This window comes from Gasterosteus aculeatus, chromosome 11, assembly GCF_964276395.1.
Source record: "Gasterosteus aculeatus chromosome 11, fGasAcu3.hap1.1, whole genome shotgun sequence".
In the NCBI taxonomy this organism is placed as follows: Eukaryota; Metazoa; Chordata; class Actinopteri; order Perciformes; family Gasterosteidae; genus Gasterosteus; species Gasterosteus aculeatus.
The window spans coordinates 17991630-18013134 of NC_135699.1; the positions used below are offsets into that span (position 1 = coordinate 17991630).

The following is a 21505-nucleotide window of genomic DNA, read 5'->3' on the forward strand; positions in this document are numbered from 1 at the left end:
TGACAGAAGTGGAGGTGTGGTGGGAAATGTTCCGTAGCCGGTGACACGAGTGATGGGTGGAAACAGGTGGGATGAGGGGCGTGTCCTCGCTCAGGTGTGCATGTGTTGGAGGAGAGGAGGAAAAGAAGCTTATTTATACAGCTGCACTCCAGGTGAGCAGCACCTTTACGTCATGCCTCTCTACAACGTGATCGCCGTGGCGACCCTGCTGACCGCGCTGACCCCAGGTAGGAGCCTCGCCGCACACACATGACCAATCACGTCACGGCTAAGACATTAAATACAAAAAGAATGAAGCAACTCTCAGAATATGACGATTAATTCGGGACTGAAGTGGGAAGCCATTGTTCTTCTTCCCTTTTTGAAACCGTTGGTTTATTCGAGTTTCACTTGTTTTATTACGAATAGTTTTCTTTATGATTTGATTTGTTGCACGCAGTAGTACATCGTAGTAACTGTAGTAATAATACAGGCAGCAGTACTAGTAGTACACCGTAGTGACTGTAGTAATAATACAGGCAGCAGTACTAGTAGTACACCGTAGTAACTGTAGTAATAATACCGGCAGCAGTACTAGTAGTACACCGTAGTAACTGTAGTAATAATACAGGCAGCAGTACTAGTAGTACACCGTAGTAACTGTAGTGATAATACAGGCAGCAGTACTAGTAGTACACCGTAGTAACTGTAGTAATAATACAGGCAGCAGTACTAGTAGTACACCGTAGTAACTGTAGTAATAATACCGGCAGCAGTACTAGTAGTACACCGCAGTAACTGTAGTAATAATACAGGCAGCAGTACTAGTAGTACACCGTAGTAACTGTAGTAATAATACAGGCAGCAGTACTAGTAGTACACCGTAGTAACTGTAGTAATAATACAGGCAGCAGTACTAGTAGTACACCGTAGTAATAATACCGGGCCGAGAGAGAGAGAGATTTTTTTTTTTGATTTTTAGAAAATCTTTATTTTACATAAAAAAACAATTAGTCATTTCAGTCATTAGTCACTATGGCAGTGGCCCGTCTTCTTGCTCAGGATCTTCCTCCGCCGGTCGGACGCTTCACTCAGCCACATTTCCTCCATCCCTGGTGATCTTGAGGTTGATCTTCCTTAGTCGGAGGACCTCCTGCTGGGTGTAGTCTGCTGCACCCTTTTCGTGCAGCTGTGTCGAACGGAGCGAGCGAACTTCTCCAAGTCGGAGAAGTAGTCCTCCAGCTCCACTCCTCTCTGGTTCTTGGTGGTCTGCAGGAACGCTTTCATCTGCCCCACCCCGTGCCTGCTGGTGACCGTCCCCCCTGAGGAGACGCTGTTTTCAGAGGCCCACCCTGAAGAGGACCCTGACTCCACACCTCCCACCTTTCCTCTGCGCCCCCCTCTTTTTGCCCGAGAGCCTCCCCTGTTGGCCCTCGTCTTCCTCTTCAGGCGGGGGGCCTTAAAGTCCACCCCCCCTCTTCCATGTATTCCTCGCTGTCCGAGGTTCCACCTCGAAACGCTCCCCCACCACTAAGTGCCCCCATCCCCTCTTTCACTCGGTCACACACACCTGCCCGCTGGGCTGCATTCAACCCCCCATCCACTCCGACATTCATCCCCTCTGACCCCTCACCCACCTGACCGACCGGCTGGCCCTCACCCATCCCTACAGTCACCCCCTCACCCACCTGACCGACCGGCTGGCCCTCACCCAATCCCACAGTCACCCCCTCACCCATCCCCACAGTCACCCCCTCATCCACCTGACCGACCGGCTGGCCCTCACCCATCCCCACAGTCACCCCCTCATCCACCTGACCGACCGGCTGGCCCTCACCCATCCCCACAGTCACCCCCTCACCCACCTGACCGACCGGCTGGCCCTCACCCATCGCCACACTCACCCCCTCACTCGTCGCCACAGTCACCCCCTCACCCACCTGACCGACCGGCTGGCCCTCACCCGTCGCCACACTCTCCCCCTCAGCGACCGGTTGGGCCTCACCCATCGCCACACTCACCCCCTCACCCGTCCCTACTGTCACCCCCTAATCCACCTGACCGACCGGCTCGGCCTCACCCCCTCTCACACTCGCCCCCACATCCAGCGGAGCGGACGAGGGGTTCCTCTCCGGGCAACCCCTCGCCAGGTGTCCCTCTCCGCCGCAACGGAAACACCTCCCATCGTCCGATGTGGCGAACACGGCGTAGTCAAACCCCTCGATCCTCGCCTTAATCACCAGGTGGAGGGCCTGGGGTTTGGTGAGGACCATGTGGAGTTGTCTCCTGTGAGACACCACGTGCCTCATTAAAGGCGACTTGCAGCCCGAGGGCAGCTTTTTAAGCGGGGACACCACCTTCCCGTGTTTGACCAGTTCCTCCAGCAGCGCTCCGTCAGGGACGAACGGCGGAAAGGGGGAGGGAGAGAGAGAGAGAGGGAGGGGGAGAGAGAGGGAGGGGGAGGGAGAGAGAGAGAGAGAGAGGGAGGAGGAGAGAGGAGAGAGGGAGGGAGAGGGGGAGGGAGAGAGAGAGAGGGGGAGGGGGAGAGAGGGAGGGAGAGGGGAGGAGAGAGAGAGGGGGAGGGGGGGAGAGAGAGGGGGAGAGAGAGCTGTACGGATCTTATAGGGCAGATAATTAAAGGGACAAGACCGCGAGTCGTCCTGCTACAAATAGAACAGCAAACAGTAGATGATAAACAGTACATAGTAGTGAGTAGTAAATAGTAAATGTGTGACTGCTGTTTCTTCAGAATACTTTTTGTAGGAGAAACAACGTGAATACTTGTGTGTTATAGTACTTGTGTGACGTTGGACTCACATGTTTGTGACTTGAGGAAACTGCTTGGACATGTTTCACTGTGACAATGAAGCCGGGACGCTTCCACCAGTGACTGGAGCCAATGGATCCACCAGCTGATCGCCCTCCTATTGATTCGGTATCGGCTGTCAGTACCTCGTTAATACTGAGCTCTTGTGTTTTTCAGAGTCCCTCTCACAGATCGCTGGTAAGTTCCGTGTCCTTTATTTTTTCCAAATATTCATTGGTTCATCCGTTTTATATAAGTGAATATTTATGACAAACATGTGCAACCTACCCATGCTGCTCACTGTGCCCCCCCCCCAGTCTGCGGTCGGCCCCGGCTCAACACCCGGATCGTGGGGGGGCAGGAGGCCCCTGCGGGCAGCTGGCCCTGGCAGGCCAGTCTGACACGGTCTGGAAGTCACTTCTGTGGAGGGTCGCTGATCAACAGTCAATGGGTGCTGACTGCTGCTCACTGCTTCCAACCGTGAGCCCCCCCCCCCCAACCACAGCACTTTCTCCTGCTTGTGCCCCCCCTGCTCTAATGCTCCGCTTCCTCGTTCTGCAGACCCAACACCAACGGCCTACTGGTGCACCTGGGGCGCCAGAACCTGCAGGGCTCCAACCCCAACGAGGTGCAGAGGACGGTGTCGAGCATCATCAACCACCCCGGTTACAACTCCCCACCCAACGACAACGACATCAGCCTCCTCCGCCTGTCCTCGCCGGTGACCTTCACCGACTTCATCCTGCCCGTCTGCCTGGCGGCGCCCGGCAGCAGTTTCTTCAGCGGCATCAACTCCTGGGTCACCGGCTGGGGCACCACGGGCTTTGGAAGTGAGTTCGGGGGGGCGGAGGTGTGCTAAACCACCACGAGGCAGCGTTGCTTTTGTCTGAAGACAGATGAAATAAACAGGTTTAAAGTGTAAAAATAAATGATTTTTGTTTTTATTGATTTAATTTGATTGAAGTTTCCACACTTGTTCGTGGTCACTGTGGATCAGCAAAGTGTTTCTCATGGACGTCTGAAGGACCAGAGGAGCCCCCTGGTGGTCACTACAGAGAATGCAGCTGTAGAGTTGGTCTCCTCGGGGATGCTGCTCAAAGAGTCCTCCCGTGGTGACTGAGCTGTATCTTCTGTCTCTAGCATCCTTTCCGCTCTCACGAAGCCTGATGGAGGTGCAGGTGCCCATCGTGGGGAACAGAGAGTGCAACTGTAACTACGGAGTGGGCCAAATCACAGACAACATGATCTGTGCCGGGCTGCGTACTGGAGGGAAGGACTCCTGTCAGGTGACCATCTCCATCCCCTTGCCTCCGCTGGCTGATTCCCTTTGACCCCCTGCAGAGGGTCTGATCCTGAATGCCTCTCTGCTCACAGGGGGACTCGGGCGGTCCGTTGACGAGCCAGCAGGCCGGCGTCTGGGTCCAGGAGGGGGTCGTCAGTTTTGGAAATGAATGCGCCTTGCCTGGATTCCCCGGAGTCTACACCAGGGTGTCCCGGTACCAGTCGTGGATCAACAGCCAGATCTCCAGCAACCAGCCGGGCTTCGTCGTCTTCACCTCCACCGGCACCGACAGCGACCTCAGCATCACCTGCCCCGGTCTGCCTCCGCCCCCGACCCCAGCGGCCCCAGGTGAGTCCAGACCTCTTTATATAAATAAAACGTATCTATTTATCAGCGTTTAACGGAGATGTTTTCATACGAGAGAGAGATAGATTCAAAATGGAGTTCAAGTAAAGGAGGTACCATCGTTAATTTGGTTTATTACAACATCTGGATGTGTACCTCTCAGATGTCCACAGTATAAAGTACAATATGTACCTAGTAGTGTATTAAAAAGTACAATAGCTGCTCCTTAGATGCAGCAGAAAATGGAAATACTTGTACTTATACAGATAAGTACAAGTACCACAAATGTATTCATAGGACTGTTCTGGTATTTGACCTCCGACCTCTGGCTGTTTCTCCAGCGGTGGTCTGCGGCAGCGCCTCCCTGAACTCCCGTCTGTCGGGTGGGGGCTCCGTGGCCTCGGCGGGGGTGTGGCCCTGGATGGCGAGCCTGCAGAAGAACGGGAGCCACGTGTGCGGCGGGACCCTGGTGGCCGAGGACGCCGTGCTGAGTGACGCCGACTGCTTCTCCAGGTGAGAGCGAGGGAGGAGGGCCGCTTAACGGTACCCAACGGTCCTTAAACATTCATCCGTCTCGTCCCCCTCCAGACCCCCCTCTCCCTCCGAGTGGACCGTGGTGCTGGGCCGCCTGAAGCAGAACGGGTCCAACCCCTTTGAGGTGACCCTCAACGTGACCAGCATCACCATGAGCAACCTGAACGGGTCCAACGTGGCGGTGCTGAAGCTGGCCCGCCGGCCCGTCCTGTCCCCCTACATCCAGCCCATCTGCCTGGGCAACAGACTCTTCGCCGTGGGCTCCACGTGCTGGGCCGCCGGTTGGAATGCCGGGCGAGGAGGAGGTGAGTCCAGGACCACAAGGCTCCTCCCATCCTTCATCCAGATGTTTCATCTCTCACATGTCTCGCTCTCATCCTCAGAGGAACAAGTTCTGCAGGAGTTCCAGACCTCAGTGGAGAACTGTCTGAACGTGTCGGCGTTTGGAGACACCATCTGTACCGGGACCTTCGTCCTGGAGCAGGTGAGGGACCACAGGGGACACGCCCGTCCTCATGGAGATGCTCTATGAGTCCTCTTGTGAACGGCACAAACCGGCTCTCTCTTCTGACCCACAATCCTTTGCACAGCAGATATACGAGCGTGCAGACTGTGGATGAGCAGTGTGTTCTGTGTTCTGATGTTATGAAGCAAAGTAAGCAGTTGTTGAAGACGTGACTGAACTTGTGTGTGTGTTGCAGGGGGACTCTGGGGGGCCGCTGATGTGTAAGCTGGATGGCTTCTGGTTCCAGGCAGCGGTGTTAACCTCTGAAAACACCACCAGGCAGACGCGAGCCGCGCAGATGGTGTTCGCCAAGCTGAGCCGCTTCAATAACTTTCTGCTTGATACGGTGGGGTTCTTATCACCCCCCGTCGCCCCCACCAACGAGACCACGGCCTCCAGCGGGGATCACGTCGCTCACTCCCCCTCCTTCTTCCTCCTCCTCCACCTGCTGGTGTTCTCCGTTTGTCTCCACATCTTCCTGTAGGAGCCTCCTCTCTGTTAGTAGTGCGTTGACTCATCAGAATGTGACTTTACTCTGAAGGACAGCGACCTCCATCTGACCTCACAGCTCCATCACCTCCACTTCCTGTCCGCTTTAAGAACATAAAACTACTTCCTGTTATTAACAGACTCTGAAATTAGAATTAAGCTGCACTGATTAAATGTACGTGTTTTGTTATTTTTAATTCAATACCATGAAGACGTTGGTGAAATCTTTGTTACATGTGATATTTGTGCTCTGATGATTATTTTAGAACATAATGATGCAGCGTTATGCTCCAAACCCTGGGGGGTAAGAGGGGGTATTTATTGATTACATTACTACTTTACGAGATCTGAAGAACAGACGATGATCCGCCTGTCAATCATCTTCCTTGTGTTACGTGACGGGTCGGTTTCTACAGACACACGCAGTTATTCACTGAAGAGACGTCTGACCTCCATCCGACTCACAGACGTTGGTCTTTACTACGAAATTAAAAAGACGTGTAGAGAAAGTGATTGTTTTCTTTCTGGTGTGTTTTCTAGCTCCCGAGGCTCAGTGGTCAGTTCATTAGGAACACAAGACGTCAAGGAACAAACCCTCAAACACATCACTCTAAATAGCACATGTGTAAATAAGCCTTTTAAAGTACCAGGGCGCGTTTAATATCTCCACAGGGACATCGGCATCAACGTGACAAAGTACTTGGATTCAAAAGGGTTTTTTATTTACTGGATCAGACCAAACAAAAACCAACAAACATATGCTGCCTGGTCATTTAATGCATTCATTTTCCATTAAAAGTAAGATATCACAATATATACAGTATAATCTGTAAGAAAACGCATTAAACAGATTGTGAAGAAGAGACACGCACACATTCTACTTAATGCGGATCTCAAAGCAGAGGCAGTTACAGGAGTCACACTCCGGGGGCTGACAGGAGCAGGCACAGTCACATCCGGCACACTGTGGGGGGGGGACACACATCAGGTAGGACGAAATGAATAAAATGAACCCGATGTGTCGGGGCGCTTCTTACCGAAGGAGAAGGACACGAACCGGCCCGACACGAGCGAACCGTCGGCAGGCGACAGTCAAACGTTTGTGCGAAGCTGAAGCAGCGCTCGCCGAGGGAGACTTTTGGACAGCAGTCCACGCACACTGCAGGACATCGGTCCTGTGAGGGACAAAGCAGACAGAGACACATCAGAGACCAGACCAAAATGCATCCAGCTGGAACGCCGGACCTTCTATTTGCACAAATGCGGAATTAAGAATGTTCAACAGACTAAATCAGAGGTCTCCAACAGGAGGTTCTGCAGGGGGGGTCGCAACATTTTTGGTTGTTAAGACTTTTTTTCTTCTTTTTTTCAACCATTTTTTCCCCACAAATTTAAATGTCTTCAGAATCAGACTTATATTGATTGTGTTTAAATACACATTAACATGAATCCAACATGTTGTAGCAAACAGATACATTGATGGAGGAGACGTTGTCTTTCGGTCCCACAGCAGCTCTCATGCTGATACGACGTCACAGGCACCAGCCAATCAGATCCATTCATGCTCACGCTCAAAGATAAAAGATGGCGGACCAAACTCCGTAGAATAGGGGGTCCCTGCTCCATCTCGCCATCAGTTTGGGGGTCCTTGGCCTGAAAAAACGCTTAAGACCCCCGGTCTAAAAGTTCAACAAAAGTTGCTCAATGTTAATATTCATACCTGCAGGAGTCTGTGCCTGAACTCACACAGGTGCAGAACTAGAAGGTGACCTGCATGAGGCAGACGGTCACATCCAGAGCAAACACCTTGATTTGAATTTTCAAAGATCTGTGACAGACCCATAAATCTTGTTATTTTCTATTCACACTAAGAAGAGAAGGACCTCCGGTCCCTTCGATCCTCACTGAGCTTCTATGTTACATGAGATTAGAGTTGCGTTAAATCACTAATCATTTATTCAAAAAGGTCGAACAGGTGAAGCACAGTTTATATGTGAATTGGAGCGCTGACCTTCAGGCAGCACCGGATCCACAGTCCGACCCCGAGGACGACCATGTAGAGACCCACAGTGATCATCAGCACCGCCGGGAGCGGGATGGAAAGCTCCCAGATAGGCAACACCTGAGGAGCAGAACCGGGAGGGTCGTGAGGTCCACAGGAAGCACACATTCATTTCAATTCAATTCAGACAGAACCACCACCACATAGAACCACCATCAGACAGAACCACCACCACATAGAACCACCACCACATAGAACCACCATCAGACAGAACCACCACCACATAGAACCACCATCACATAGAACCACCATCAGACAGAACCCCCATCCACAGAAGCCTGTGGGGAGGAAAGTACACGTACACGGGGGGAAACGGGCTCTTTCTTACCGGCATTGTCTTCTTCTCTGTGAGAAGTCCCCTTGGACAACGCAGCTCACATCACAGGAGGAGAACAGTATTTTCTCCTACGTTAAAATGTTGGAATCTAAGTGACTTTACATTTACTGAAGTACTAACCCCGAGGCACATGTTCTGTACCTGAATACATCTGTTGTATCCTACTTTCTACTAAAATGTAATGCTTACAATGCTCAACAATACTGCTCCCAAAACACCGCACAGGGGAAAGTAAGTTGGCCTAGTGGCTGAACGTTAGCTAGTTAGCGCTGTAGCTAGCTAACGCTACATTTCAATGGCAGCTAACAACATCCCACCGTTCTGTAGCGTCACGTGTTCTCACAAATGCCCCGTGATCTATACAAATAAACACCGCTACGGTCGAAGTGAGGTCACAGCATCTTGTCGTGTCGTTACTTTGATTAAAAGAACCTTTTCTGCTGTAAACAAATGGAATTAGCCGTGGCGGCACCAGCGTTGCCATGGAGGCAGACCCGGAAGGATCCCGAGAAGGGACAAAAGAAGGAGCACGGCAGCGCGAAGGACAAGGTACATAGTTGTGGTGTTTTCATTGTAAGCTCTTATTACACTGTGTTCCGGTGTGGGTGCTTTTATTGTGGAGGAGAGGAAGTAGTGGAAGTGTTCAAGGAGGTGTTGTGGGGAGTGAAAATAAAGTTGCGGGCGGCTTGGGGCAGAACCGGAGCACCGTGTATTGTTGTATTATTAAGCCGAAGTACCCGCGCACCATAAACCCTCGGCTACTTCATGTAAAGTCAGCGATAGAAGTACTTGGAGCCTTTACCTTCGTAAAACCTAAAATACCACCAAATATTTTGATCAACTTCGTGCAGAATACCTTTCAATTTCGAGTGCTGTTTCGAATGCAATTTCGAATAGTTTTAACGTTTTAAATTCATTTCCGTTCCAATATCATTAATTGAAATCCGTAAGCATCTATTTGTTTTAACTGTATTAATTTGCTTTCCTGTTATTGTTCTTCTATTTTACACTGATATTTACTATTTGAACCGTATTTTTTATATTTAATTACATTTTCATTTCGCATCTATTATTTCTTAATTCTACTGTGTACACGTGTATTATTAATTTATTTTTGGCCGTGTTCTTGATGCGCAAATATTGCGACAGGATGACGTCATATTTCAACAAGTTGAGCAACATTGGGGCGCGGTAGCAGAAGACGACCCTTTCGTACGTCAATTGCGTGATGACGTTCCTTTCGGGGCGGGGCTATAAAGACTTGTTTTCCCGTTGCAGCCTGCGAGGAGCTCCATTTTGTGAGAGTCGTCGAAGCTGAGCCGACCACCGTCCTCCGAGAACAGGCGAAAAACCTAGAAACGACACAAAGGTCACAGTCAGCTAACGAACCGCTCGCTAACCAAGTTATTATCCGAAAGGAAAGTAAATCTTATCGTATGTCCGATATCCAGAACCTCCAAACTTTTGGTAAGTCGTCATAATCGAACCGAACCGGCAGACAAGGTGGGGGAAGGGCGAGAAGCCGCTACGCCGACCGCTAGCTTCGCACACACGTCGAGGTTTTACCAGTTTTCTTAAACAATTACACAAATTCCGAAAGCAATCGATTGGGTATTAATGTTCAACCCCGATAACCCGAAATGTCCCGATTGAACTCGATCGTTGTAGCCGACTAGCAGGCCGTTCGCCCAACGTGCCGCCATTAGGCCGCCGCTGCGCTAGCTTAGCTTATTCTTCCGACGCGTAGGCGTAGAGACGAAAATGGCCGCTGGATAACGGATGAGCCCTTTAGAACCAGCTGTGACGCCGTAGGGAATTATCCAAACTAAAAGCTGTCATGACGGTGATTCCCGTGCGTTCCCGGTTGGTAGCTGGTCCCGTTCGGCGTCGGCCCGCTGCCCGGCTCGGCCGGGCCTGCAGCTGTACGCTCATCTTGCTACGCATGCGCAGTTCATCCTCCAGCGTTCGGCCAAATGTAAGCGAAATGTGAAAATGAGATGTGTAGTCACCGCTCCTTCTCCTGCAGACCCCTTTGCTGATGCAACTAAGGGTGATGACCGCCTCCCAGCCGGGACAGAGGACTATATCCACATAAGAATCCAGCAGCGGAACGGCAGAAAGACCCTCACCACTGTCCAGGGCATCGCCATCGACTATGACAAGAAGAAGCTAGTCAAGGCCTTCAAGAAGGTGAGTCCCGAAGGTGGAAATGAAATAGTTTTTGCTGTCTTGACGCCCTGTCAGCGTTTACGGAGCCCTGCTTCATGGGGGGGCTGCTCGGCCTCCTCAAACACTGACTCATTGTTTTTGCCATTGCAGAAGTTTGCATGCAATGGGACAGTGATTGAGCACCCAGAGTATGGTGAAGTGATCCAGCTTCAGGGAGACCAGCGCAAGAATATCTGCCAGTTCCTCATCGAGGTGAGTGTCTGTCTCCCAGCTTCATGCAGCAGAGCGGACTAGCTGCCTTTTATTTATTGCTCTCTGCTTCTTCACAGATTGGCCTGGCCAAGGAGGAGCAGCTCAAAGTCCACGGCTTCTAGAAGCTGCTAGCAGCCCTTTCCTCGAAGGCCATCGACCCCCCCCCCCCCCCCCCCCACTCTATGTGCTGCTGTCGCCCTCCTTCCTTGCCACCCTACCAGCTCCTACTTGCTAACACGTGAATTACCTCTGACAAACATGAGATTGTGTAACCCCACCGCCCCCCCTCTACACCAGGGGACAGGCTTGGTCTCACAAAGACTCACCACTGCAGCTCCACATAACATCAGGGATGAGTGGTGATGACCCCCCCTCCCTTTCCCCTTTTTGTTTATATCCTTTTAAATTTTTCTTTTTAGGTCTTGTGCCACGAGGAGGCAGTTTCATGTAACTTTTGTTTTGTACTTCAAGGTGTTTCAATAAAACATTGAGTCTCCATATGGTGCAGTGTTGTCATGGTTACTGGGGTGTTGTGTTTTGTACAAAATCAGACTTTACATCTGTTAACGTGGCGGCACGGTCGCCCTCCAGAGGGTTGGCGGTTCAATCCCGGGCTTGGCTAACCCGCATGTCGATGTGTCCTTGGGCAAGACACTTAACCAACATGGCTCCTTTAGCTGCGACTACGTTACTGATGGGCAGGTGTCAGTGCAGGAACTTCAGTTCTGCATCGATCCTTATAAACCCCCGACGAGTTCATCTGCCGACTCAGGTATTGGTTCACTTTTAGAGGACATGAGTTTCCGATATCAGAGTTAAAGGTCTAATGGCCACAACCGTATGCTGACAGGCACGAGTCAAGGGTGAAATTCAACTGGTTTTGTCCCAGGGACCATTCTGAATAGAAAGTAATTTGCGCCCCACTGACGTGCAACCGCCGCCACGCCCCCCAGATATTCTGCCTGTAACACTATGGGTAGATCACTAACCCCCGCGCGCATATTCCGCCTGCAGCACTAGTCAGTAATTTCAATATTTTTCACGATATTCCGGAGTAGTCCCTGAAGAGATTCAGTGACGATCTCGCGCTCCCTTCCTGGTTGTCATCTGGGGTCGTCGTGGCGCAGGGAAGCACAAGGTTGTTGGTTCGATTCCAGGCTGCCCCATGTTTAAGTGTCCCTGAGCAAGACACCTAACCCCTAATTGCTCCCCAGGCAAAAATGTGAAAAAGCCACGGGTTTAAAGTGAAATGTAAGTCGCTTTGGATAAAAGCGTCTGCTAAATGACCTGTAATGTAATGTCCACTACCGTTAGAGGTGTTGGTGGTTTGACGTTCTCATTTGGATTTTTTATCTCCTTCAGTGCGGAAATGGGCGGGCCAATCCAAAAACGGGGTTTGTAACCAATCAGGTGGAGACCCTGGTGACTGGCCCCGCCCCCTCAGTCAGAACAGCGAGCGCGTAGAAAACTCCTTCACGCGAAACCGGACTTTTGCTCGCGGATGTTTGATTTATGCGCGCATCAATCTGAATTGCCACCATAACGCCCTCCCACCCCCCAAAAAAACTTACCTATTTTGGTTTCAAAACTGCGAATTTTGCTGACAGGTGAGGGATTTTTATTTTAATGCCTGGCTGAGTTTCCACCATTTTATTTCAGCCTGATACTTTGAAATGTATTTTATGCACTGACTTCAGCTCACAAGTTGGTTTTGTATTATATAATAAACTCGTCTTTATGATGCCCAAAAATCAAACAAGCAGTTTTAGACAAAACACCAAATCTTTAATGAAAGTCACATTTGTCATCCATGAGCACATTTGGGGGGGGTGCATGTCTTACAAAGGGACAGCAGCGGCCGCACCACTGGTAGTCACAGGAGCACTCTGGAGAATACTGGATACATCCAAGCACTCAGCAGAGCAACACGCCACCTTAACAGCTAACCAGCACAACTCAACGGCTACACAACTGCGCCTGATGCACAAAACAAACACAAGCAGGATTAAGGTCAAAAACAGAAAGGGAAAAAAACCCTGCATCAGGTTGTCAGCGTCCAGGGAGATTTAATTATGTAACGTTTGAGTTTAATGACAATACGCTAACTTAAACAAAAAAAAGGTACATCTCCACAGGACTGGTGGTCTCTCACCGCACCGACAAGACCACCATCAGACTAACCAAACAGCGAGGGAAAGAAAATAAATCCGTACATATTCGATTGATCAACTTTATAGTCAATCAAATGTAGAAAATAATCAGCCAGTCATAGAAACGTTTACACATCAGCACAAACGCTTAGTGGAATAATTAGATCAACTGTACTAAAAGTATCTTTAACTCCTCCCATTTGTTGTGGTTGTTATGACGTCGTGTGGGACAAGTGGAGCTTTAGTGAGCTAATCCAGGATCATACTGGTTCTGTTGGGCCCAAAGAGAACAAAAGAAACAACAACAGGTACAAACCTACCAACTTGTGATTATATCACCAACTCATCTCCACATTGACCCAGATTTTAAAATCTTTATGAAAATAAAATCACAGCACATCAATGAGGCGACAGACTTTTTTTTAGGCCAAATCAATAAAACAAAGCAAAGCATGGAAGACACAATAATAACCTTCAACAGCAGGACACTGTGGCTCAGGCCGGATGGGGACGACTCGACGCTCCGTCTTCACCTGAGAACTGTGGAAGGACAAGTTAGCTTCGTCTTCATCACGTCAACAAACAGGCACATCCATGGTTTGACTTTTTTTTTTTTTTTTATCTACGTGACGAGAGCCTCGAACATCTCCGCTGGGGACAAGATTTCATCCTCAGGTCGTAGGCGGATTTTATTTTACCGCGTTTTGCTCCAGTTATTTCCAACTGCCCAGTTTCTGGTTTTAGAGCATTTTTCCCTCCAATTGGACAGGCAGCCAATAGAGGAGCAGATGTGAGACCGCTCACAATGACAATGGAAGTAAAATAAATATTTGCTTTAAATATATATTCCAAATAGGAGATCTTACGGCTCAACCGGGGGGGACCTGAATTATTGACACTAGCGGTTACTGATTAAGTCACTACATAATGAACCGTCAGTGGCCTACAGGAGGCGGTTCAGCTGATTAAGAGCTCAGATTGGTAATCAGCGATGCGTAAAGCTATAGATTATAAATACATGTTATATTATTTTCATGTGGTCCCTTGGCGACCGCCCGGCGGACAGTTGTGTGTCCAGTGGCGGAAACACAGACAGACGTACCTCGACACCAAACCCCAACTCTGACTGCCTCCACCTCCACCCTGCTGCACACCACCACCAGCAGCAGCAGCAGGCGGCCTGTGGACAGCTCACCACATCCCTTCTAACTGCTCATACTGCCTCTGCTCAGCTCAAACTCCACTTTAGCAAACAGGATGCCGCAGCTTAGGAAGGAGAGAAGTCCAGATTTGGGTTTACAGGGCGCTCCTTGACAAACACGATGCTTTGCAGTCAGTGAAAATGAAGAGCTTGCACACCGAGTATGACAGAACATGTGACTGTGTAAACTGTCGATTAAAAACAGGTAGTTTGGTTTTTAGAGGTAATTTCCCTAGATGTAAATGGTGAGGGCTGTGCTGACTAGAGGGGACACACTTACCGGTCGCGGCCATTGGAGCTAGTCTGCTAGTCTGCAGCCACTAATGACTTTACACAAGAGACAACGGAATCAAACCTATAACAGCTACTGGGCAGAACTCACCTGCTCTGAGCTCTACGGGGATTCGCCTCCATTCTCTGCTGCGGACTTGGGCGGGCTTTTGGATCTCGATCTGGACTCTCTTTTGGAGGCGGGGGTGTGGCTTCTGGAGCGACTCTTGGACTTGGACTTTGATTTGGACTTAGACTTGGATCGGGACCTGGATCTGGACTTTGATTTGGATTTGGAACGAGATGGGGACTTTGCCTTGACCTTCTTGTTCCTGGGGGAGTGGGACTTGGAGCGGGAGTAGGACCTGGAGCGGGATCTGCTGTAACGGGACCGGCTTCGGGAACGAGAGCGGCTCCTGCTGCGGGACCGGCTGCGTCTCCTGTGCCTCGGGCTGGGGGAAGAGCTGGACGCACGAGCGGGACAGATTAGCTGGATTAGTAGATGAAACATCCTCAAACTAGAAGTATTCATGGTCCGCTCAGTTTTAATAGTTTGTATTACCGGCATTAAAACGACTTAAAACATTTACAATAGACGAAAAGGTTCGTTAATACGTACAATACGCAGGAGATTTAGCGGTCAAATCTACATTTTCAAAACTCTCATTCTGCATCTAATGTGTGCAGAGCTGGATCCGTGAAATCCGCCATGTTGTTTTCTTTTGTTCGACGCTTCGGTCGACAGACCGCGGACACGCGGAACACGCAGATGAGCTAATGGAGTCTGGCTGCTAGCTGCTAACAGTTAGCTCGCACGCGCGCATTCTTACCTCCTGCTCCTGCGCCCATGGCCGCCGTATCTCTTGGTAGGCCCTCCTCTTCGGCCTCCTCCGCCGCCGCCGCCTCCGCCGCCTCCTCCGCCGCCACCTCCGCCGCCGCTGCCCCCGTAGTGGGAATCAGGGGGTCGGCCGTATCGGGCCATCTGGACACGCAGCTCCCGTCCGTCGAGAAGCGCGCCATCCATGGCGTCCATCGCGTCCTCGGCGTCGCGTTTGTCGTGGAAGCGCACGAAGGCGAACCCGCGGCTCTCTTTGGTGTAGCGGTCCCGGGGGATGTAGACGTCCCCCACGCGGCCGTACTTCTCGAACACCCGTCTCAGGGTCTCGGGCGACGTCCGGTATGTCAGGTTGTCCACTTTGAGGGAAGTCATACCGTCGACGTCTGGCGGAGGCCTACCGTAACTCATGGCGATGACGCGCTGAGGCCTGGCGGCCTTCCTCTGCGACGGTAAATGATCGGCTGCGATGGAGCTCGTGAAATGTCCACGCGTCCCCACACGCCTGCGAGGCTGTGATTTAAACGGATTCGAGTAGCCTGGAGTGTTCTTGTGGAGCAACTACCGGAAAACACGAGGCTTCGTGCCGCACTGCTCTATCCGCCTCGCGCTCTTCAACTGCCCCAAACCTGCGGAGGGAGCTTCTTCTTCTGCAGCTGAGCGCGGAGGCGTTCCCCGGTCTCAGGGCGAGCGCACTGCGCCCTCTGGCGGAAGCCTCTACCGGCACAAACATAAAGACACGCTTTAAAATAGCATACAGTGGTGGAAATGTATGATTTACTTAGCACAGACTAAGTCAAAATACTCCACTACGCGTAAACCTGATTTATTAAAAACATTACTTTGGTGAAAGGGTTCATTTTCGTACGTGCGTTTTTTTTATTGTTAACCGGAAGTAGTTTGACTCACTCGCGAACTGCAGCCGTTACACCAAAACGAACAGCTTTTTTAAAGCAATAATGTATTAATTATTTCTTTACATTGTAAATATGTATCTTTAGCATTAATGACGTTTATGGCAAATTAGCAACGTTGAATTATTTAACACGTGACCGGAAGTATAATCTGATTTCCATGAACTAACTACGCATAACTGGATTGGTGTAAGCAGATTCGCTGCAAGTGACCTCGCTCAGCTTCATACGTTTGTAAATCGAATTTTTGCTTCGCTAGAAGCGCAGCCAGCGCGTCACGGCAGTCAGCTGATTCATTCACATGACCGCCCGTTCTAGTTTCTGCCGAAACTTGTTCCACGTAATCCCTGCTGTACTCGATCGGAACCATCACGTGAAGTTAGTTGTAGGACATCGGGACTTCCGGTGAAGCTGACTATGTTTGCAGCGTGAGTCCGCGCGAAGAGGCTCCGAGGCGGGTTGAGGGGCTGCGGCGTGGCTGGTGAGTCTGCTTCTGTGGTTGTCTTCTGTACACCTCTGGGTCCGTCCTGGTCTCGTGCTTCCCTCTTTGTTTTAACAACTAAACGCACTCACTAAACACTCTGCCATGATCACACGGAAAACATTCTGGTGATGTTAAAATCCAAACGAGCCGCCTCACAATCCGCCATACATCCATTTCCCAAAATGTTCAGGCCCAACCTTAAGTTGGAAGACCTCGACTGGGCTGTTATCCATCAGGACCCGTTGTGTACGCTGAGGTGTTTATGATCAAAGGTCGTGTTGTATCTATAAGTGAAGACACAATAACCTGAAACCTGTCCCTTCTTTCATGTGTGTTTGTGATAAACAACAGATTCCTGGAGGTGTTTACAAACAAACAAAATGGGTCCAGAGGGGAAGAAGCTGCTGAACATCGTGATCCTGGGCTTCGGCTTCATGTTCATGTTCACCGCCTTTCAAACGTGCGGCAACATCGAGGTAGGTGGTGTTTGTGAAGGACGTCCCCGATGGACCACACGCTCCTCAGCGGTCTCCTCTCTGCCTCCTTCTAGCAAACGGTTCTCAAGAGCTTCAACAGCACCGACTTCCACGGGAGCGGCTACACCAGGTCAGTGCTTCAGAGCCCAGAAAACATCCAGCTCCCCGCTAGGGCACCTGCCTCATATGACCGTGTGCCCCCCCCCCCCCCTCCCCGCAGCATGGCCATCATCTACGGGGTCTTCTCCGCCTCCAACATGATCGCCCCCTCCGTGGTGACTGTCATCGGGCCGCAGTTCTCCATGTTTTTCAGCGGCCTTCTGTACAGGTGAGCCCCCCCGTCCCCCCGCCCGTCTCGTTCCTTCACACGTGTCACGTAACCTTCTGACGTCTCCTCTGTGGTTCCCTGCAGCGGCTACATCGCCATGTTCATCTACCCGTACACGTGGAGCTTCTACACGGCCTCCGTGTTGGTGGGAGTCGGAGCGGCAGGTAAAGGGGGGCGTCGCCCGGCGGGTTCGGCCTGGGAGAAGGCGTCGGCTGGGCGCTCACATGTCTCCCTCTGTGTGTTGGTCAAGTGTTGTGGACGGCTCAGGGCAACGTGCTGGCCATCAACTCCTCTGAGAACACCATAGGAAGGAACAGCGGCATCTTCTGGGCGCTGCTGCAGTTCAGGTGAACCTCTTTGAACCGTGTCCTGGGACCTAAGCTCAGGGTTTGTTTGGCTACCTCTGCTTTCTCAATGAAGACCCCCCCCCCCCCCCCCCTTGTCTCTCTGCAGCTTGTTCTTTGGAAACCTCTACATCTACTTTGCCTGGCATGGACACGACCACATCACAGGTAGGAAGCTTTCACCAGATCTCCCCCCGAGATGTAGAGTGTCTACGGCTATTCTCAGAGACGTTTCATTTTGACTCACCGTGTGTCTCAGACAAGGACCGTCAGACGGTGTTTATCTCCCTCACCGTCATCAGTCTGGTGGGCTGCTTCCTCTTCTTTCTCATCCGGAAGCCGGATCCAGAACCAGCTGCCAACGAGGCGGCGGAGTCGCTGCTGCAGGCCGACTCCACCGAGAGCTGCTCCGGAGCAGGGTGAGTGATCAAAGCGGGGTCCGGGGGGCCTGGGGGACCTGGGGGACCTGGAAGCAGCACATTTCTAATAACCCGCTGTGAGACCGTTGCCATGACGAAAGACGTCTAATCTTCATCATCATAATGTCTCCTCTTCGTCACAGCTCGGCCCGCCCCGGCCTCTGGTCACAAGCTCTGGAAGCTTTTGGTGAGTTTATTAAAAACCAACCTCCACCTCCACCATAACGCCGTTGACCCCCCCCCCCTCCGTCTGTCTCTCAGTGAAGGCCTGTAAAATGTTCGCCACCCCGGAGATGCTGCTGCTGAGCGTCTCCATCGGATACACAGGTGAGGCGGTTCAGGTGTGTGTGTGTGGGGGGGGGTGATGAAATGAGTCGTGGTTCATGCCTCCGTCTGCTCCGTCAGGCCTGGAGCTCACCTTCTACAGCGGCGTGTACGGGACGTGTATCGGAGCCATGACGCGCTTCGGACACGACGCCAAAAGTCTGATCGGCCTCTCGGGGATTTGCATCGGCATCGGGGAGATCTTAGGTACTTTATCCCAGTACAAAGTACAAAATAATATATGTACACACTGAAAATACCCATTTACCTCTGAGAGTTAGTACAAAGTTACGTCTGAGGTGATGCAGTATAAAGTACTATATGTAGTAGTACCGTACACGGCTGACTTTCCTGACTCCTCCCCCTCTGAGCAGGGGGGGGCGTGTTCGGGATGATGAACCGCTGCAGTCGCTTTGGGAGGAACCCGGTGGTGCTGCTGGGCCTCGTCACACACTACGCCGCCTTCTACCTCATCTTCCTCAACATCGCCCCCGACGCCCCCATTGCCCCCGAGGGGGGGACGGACCTGCAGGCCTTCATCAGCCCCAGGTACAAGTACTCCTACAGGAGGTGTACATCAGTATCAGGTACAAGTACTCCTACGGGAGGTGTACATCAGTATCAGGTACAAGTACTCCTACGGGAGGTGTACATCAGTATCAGGTACAAGTGTACATCAGTATCAGGTACAAGTACTCCTACGGGAGGTGTACATCAGTATCAGGTACAAGTACTCCTACAGGAGGTGGACATTCCTCACTGAAGGATCAAAGTCTGATGTCATCCAGAAAGAGTCCTCATGTCTTTAACACAATGCCCCCCCCCCCCCCCCCCCCAGTGTGGGCGTGGCCCTCCTCTGCAGCTTCCTCCTCGGTTTAGGAGACAGCTGCTTCAACACTCAGCTGTTGAGCATCATCGGCTTCACCTTCCACGACAACAGCGCTCCGGCCTTCGCCGTCTTCAAGTTCATCCAGGTGAGTCACTGGTTGGCCAGAGGCCCGGTTACCACGGCGACGGGCTCCTAGCTAAAGTACACAGCCGGGGAAATATTCAAAACAGTTTAAACTACAGTCAACCTGGAGAAAGGTCAAAGGTCACCGGGACCTCTCAAAAGGAATCCCACTACTGTTGTGAGAAACTGACACATAATGAAGTATTATTGGATTTTAAAATAAACATGAATAAATATATGAATCTTATGTTCAGCACTGTGACAGTTTATCCAACCTTTCAAATTGAGCTATTTCTTCGAGACCACCCCCCCCTAACGGAGCTCCTCCCCCTGCAGTCCATCATGGCCGCCCTGGCCTTCTTCTACAGCAACTACCTGCTGCTCCACTGGCAGCTGCTCATCCTGGTGCTGACGGGCTTCCTGGGCTCCGTCACCTTCTTCCTGGCCGAGTGGAGGGCCGAGTCCAGCCGGAGGGAGTCCGACTATGACAGCATCTGATGAAGATGATGATGATGATGATAGGGGGACGGGGGGGGGCGTACGCCAGTCTGATGCTGAGGTACGTTTGTTTTTTTCACCTGTATAAGCCTCTAGAACCTTTTGCCTGTAATTAACAGTCAAACAGATGAAGCTCGTTCTAGTTCCTCACGGCCTCTGCGTCTGAACCCAATCGGCACCAATGTGTCCCGACTTCACTGAGACGGAAACAAAAAAAAAGCCCTTTTTGTTGAGAGGGCGTCACGCTGACATAAACACAGCTGCTATCGGACCGTCTGTGAGGAAGGTTTCTGGCTTTGATTTGTGTGCAGCTGCTGCAGGTCTCGAGATATTCTACATATTTATTCCCATGAAAAGACCAAAGCCAACTTTTAAGAAATATTGATCCATTAAAACAGACGTTAAACTCACTCGAACACCCGGAATTCTGATTTGTCTTTCAACGGGAGTTGATGACAATAAAAAACTGATTTTAATTGAAGTTCCTCCTCTCTCCTGTAAGTCATGCAATGCACACAAATCTTCCCCAGACCAGGGAACTTATTTATGTGGGTGAAACTTGTGTCTCTTCTTGTTCCTTTGTGACTCGCTGAGTCCGTTTTAAGTCTTTGTGTATCTAAAGTGAAATGATCATCTGCTTGCTGGGGAGGAGGTGGTCGAAGGGAAACATCTTCTCCACCTGTCACATACTGACCTGATGTATCTGTAATAGTTATCTTTATAATATAATGAGCAGAAAAGTGATCCTCATCCATCACATAGAAACATGGGTGTGGCTTAAAGAGGCGGTCCGGTGACTTGATGCAAAGCACCCATAGTTCCCACAATGCAATGTTTTACCCCAACGCCACCAGCCGTTTGTTACTCAGGTTTTCTGTTGAAGGTTCATTTTATATTTTCATCATCCATTCATGCTTTTTTTTTTGTTCAAAACAAAAGTCCAAGCATCCCAAAATGTGCCATTTAAAATGTGACAAATAGCAGCAGGGCTGAGTTCAGAGAATATTTTAATTATTATTGCTGGGACCATAAATAGTAAATATTAATACTTTCAGATCCACTGTGAACTTTCTGACTGCTGTTTACGCTGCATTGTGAGCTGTAGACAAACACCAACAAACGTAAGCATGAATGTAAACAAAGCAGGACGTCACATGTTTAATGAGGAAGGAAGGTTGTGTTCAAGTACACACACAAAGAGTAGGACGCCCCACACCCCTTCAACTTGTGACTCCTTTACTGGACTCTCTTCTGTCTTTTCAATTCTGATGCCAAAATGTGAGACGTCAGCTTTATTATACCTCCTAATACTTTTGTTTGTTTTGTGTCGCTAATGAAACACATCACGTTGTTCTAGGGAATTTATTGCTAAATCGTGTTTGGATACACAACGGATGTTATCGATCTGGAGGATGTTAAGGGAAACACTTCTGCACTGTGACGGGATTTTATAATGAATGTGAGAATTAAGAATGTCACCCAGACTTTGGCTTGCTTGTTTTTATTATCAATAAAATATTATTCTGAGCATTTCGTCGTCTGCTTTTATC

The 21505-nt window shown here is 50.5% G+C and overlaps 5 protein-coding genes across 13 annotated transcripts; 3 read left to right on the forward strand and 2 right to left on the reverse strand.

Annotated features, from left to right (window-relative positions):
* The first annotated feature begins 98 nt into the window (after positions 1-98).
* Positions 99-6453, forward strand: LOC120827826 (polyserase-2). The gene is made up of 10 exons (XM_040190944.2): positions 99-227; positions 2963-2983; positions 3103-3265; positions 3347-3615; positions 3926-4071; positions 4160-4415; positions 4754-4925; positions 5001-5251; positions 5330-5430; positions 5648-6453. Exons 1-10 carry the CDS (start codon positions 101-103, stop codon positions 5933-5935), a joined length of 1794 nt encoding a protein of 597 aa, XP_040046878.2. The 5' UTR covers positions 99-100; the 3' UTR covers positions 5936-6453.
* A 187-nt stretch (positions 6454-6640) lies between these two features.
* Positions 6641-9014, reverse strand: LOC120827827 (uncharacterized). Its single transcript, XM_078084217.1, has 4 exons — positions 8331-9014; positions 7952-8062; positions 6978-7115; positions 6641-6904 (listed from the first exon to the last, which is right to left on the reverse strand). The coding sequence occupies exons 1-4, from the start codon at positions 8334-8336 to the stop codon at positions 6818-6820; spliced, it is 342 nt and encodes a 113-aa protein (XP_077940343.1). The 5' UTR covers positions 8337-9014; the 3' UTR covers positions 6641-6817.
* Positions 9015-9592: 578 nt separating this feature from the next.
* LOC120827828 (eukaryotic translation initiation factor 1b) lies at positions 9593-11258 on the forward strand. The gene is made up of 4 exons (XM_040190947.2): positions 9593-9806; positions 10366-10529; positions 10659-10760; positions 10838-11258. Exons 1-4 carry the CDS (start codon positions 9776-9778, stop codon positions 10880-10882), a joined length of 342 nt encoding a protein of 113 aa, XP_040046881.1. The 5' UTR covers positions 9593-9775; the 3' UTR covers positions 10883-11258.
* Positions 11259-12523: 1265 nt separating this feature from the next.
* srsf2b (serine and arginine rich splicing factor 2b) lies at positions 12524-15920 on the reverse strand. 8 transcript variants are annotated; one of them, XR_005713522.2, is made up of 5 exons: positions 15212-15920; positions 14494-14845; positions 14013-14176; positions 13383-13450; positions 12524-12737 (listed from the first exon to the last, which is right to left on the reverse strand). XR_005713522.2 is itself a non-coding variant. In XM_040191971.2 (3 exons), the coding sequence occupies exons 1-2, from the start codon at positions 15625-15627 to the stop codon at positions 14506-14508; spliced, it is 756 nt and encodes a 251-aa protein (XP_040047905.2). In that variant the 5' UTR covers positions 15628-15920; the 3' UTR covers positions 12524-13450; positions 14494-14505. The 8 variants fall into 8 exon arrangements, 2 of the variants coding, with proteins under 2 accessions (XP_040047905.2, XP_077940341.1); XR_005713520.2 differs by lacking the exon at positions 14013-14176; XR_005713519.2 differs by having other exon boundaries at positions 12524-13450.
* A 492-nt stretch (positions 15921-16412) lies between these two features.
* mfsd11 (major facilitator superfamily domain containing 11) lies at positions 16413-21482 on the forward strand. Of its 2 annotated transcripts, XM_078084212.1 has the most exons (14): positions 16413-16611; positions 16966-17090; positions 17165-17220; positions 17311-17418; positions 17503-17582; positions 17669-17765; positions 17872-17930; positions 18022-18181; positions 18325-18368; positions 18443-18508; positions 18587-18712; positions 18880-19054; positions 19344-19479; positions 19794-21482. In XM_078084212.1, the coding sequence occupies exons 2-14, from the start codon at positions 16995-16997 to the stop codon at positions 19953-19955; spliced, it is 1365 nt and encodes a 454-aa protein (XP_077940338.1). In that variant the 5' UTR covers positions 16413-16611; positions 16966-16994; the 3' UTR covers positions 19956-21482. The 2 variants fall into 2 exon arrangements, with proteins under 2 accessions (XP_077940338.1, XP_077940339.1); XM_078084213.1 differs by lacking the exons at positions 19344-19479; positions 19794-21482 and adding an exon at positions 19213-19335 and having other exon boundaries at positions 16469-16611; positions 18880-19136.
* Positions 21483-21505: the final 23 nt, after the last annotated feature.

Excerpts from the sequence above, each read along its gene's own strand:
- LOC120827826 (XM_040190944.2), top strand. The coding sequence starts at position 101 with ATGTGTTGGAGGAGAGGAGGAAAAGAAGCTTATTTATACAGCTGCACT. Across the intron at positions 3,616-3,925 it reads GGGCACCACGGGCTTTGGAA|CATCCTTTCCGCTCTCACGA; the intron begins GTGAGTTCGGGG and ends TTCTGTCTCTAG. Across the intron at positions 4,926-5,000 it reads GACGCCGACTGCTTCTCCAG|ACCCCCCTCTCCCTCCGAGT; the intron begins GTGAGAGCGAGG and ends GTCCCCCTCCAG.
- LOC120827827 (XM_078084217.1), bottom strand. Across the intron at positions 7,116-7,951 it reads GGATCCGGTGCTGCCTGAAG|GACCGATGTCCTGCAGTGTG; the intron begins GTCAGCGCTCCA and ends TGTCCCTCACAG. Across the intron at positions 6,905-6,977 it reads GTTCGTGTCCTTCTCCTTCG|TGTGCCGGATGTGACTGTGC; the intron begins GTAAGAAGCGCC and ends CCCCCCCCACAG.
- LOC120827828 (XM_040190947.2), top strand. The coding sequence starts at position 9,776 with ATGTCCGATATCCAGAACCTCCAAACTTTTG. Across the intron at positions 10,530-10,658 it reads TAGTCAAGGCCTTCAAGAAG|AAGTTTGCATGCAATGGGAC; the intron begins GTGAGTCCCGAA and ends TTGCCATTGCAG. Across the intron at positions 10,761-10,837 it reads TCTGCCAGTTCCTCATCGAG|ATTGGCCTGGCCAAGGAGGA; the intron begins GTGAGTGTCTGT and ends GCTTCTTCACAG.
- srsf2b (XM_040191971.2), bottom strand. The coding sequence starts at position 15,627 with ATGAGTTACGGTAGGCCTCCGCCAGACGTCGACGGTATGACTTCCCTC. Across the intron at positions 14,846-15,211 it reads CATGGGCGCAGGAGCAGGAG|CTCTTCCCCCAGCCCGAGGC; the intron begins GTAAGAATGCGC and ends TCGTGCGTCCAG.
- mfsd11 (XM_078084212.1), top strand. The coding sequence starts at position 16,995 with ATGGGTCCAGAGGGGAAGAAGCTGCTGAACATCGTGATCCTGGGCTTC. Across the intron at positions 17,419-17,502 it reads TTCAGCGGCCTTCTGTACAG|CGGCTACATCGCCATGTTCA; the intron begins GTGAGCCCCCCC and ends GGTTCCCTGCAG. Across the intron at positions 17,766-17,871 it reads TGGGCGCTGCTGCAGTTCAG|CTTGTTCTTTGGAAACCTCT; the intron begins GTGAACCTCTTT and ends GTCTCTCTGCAG.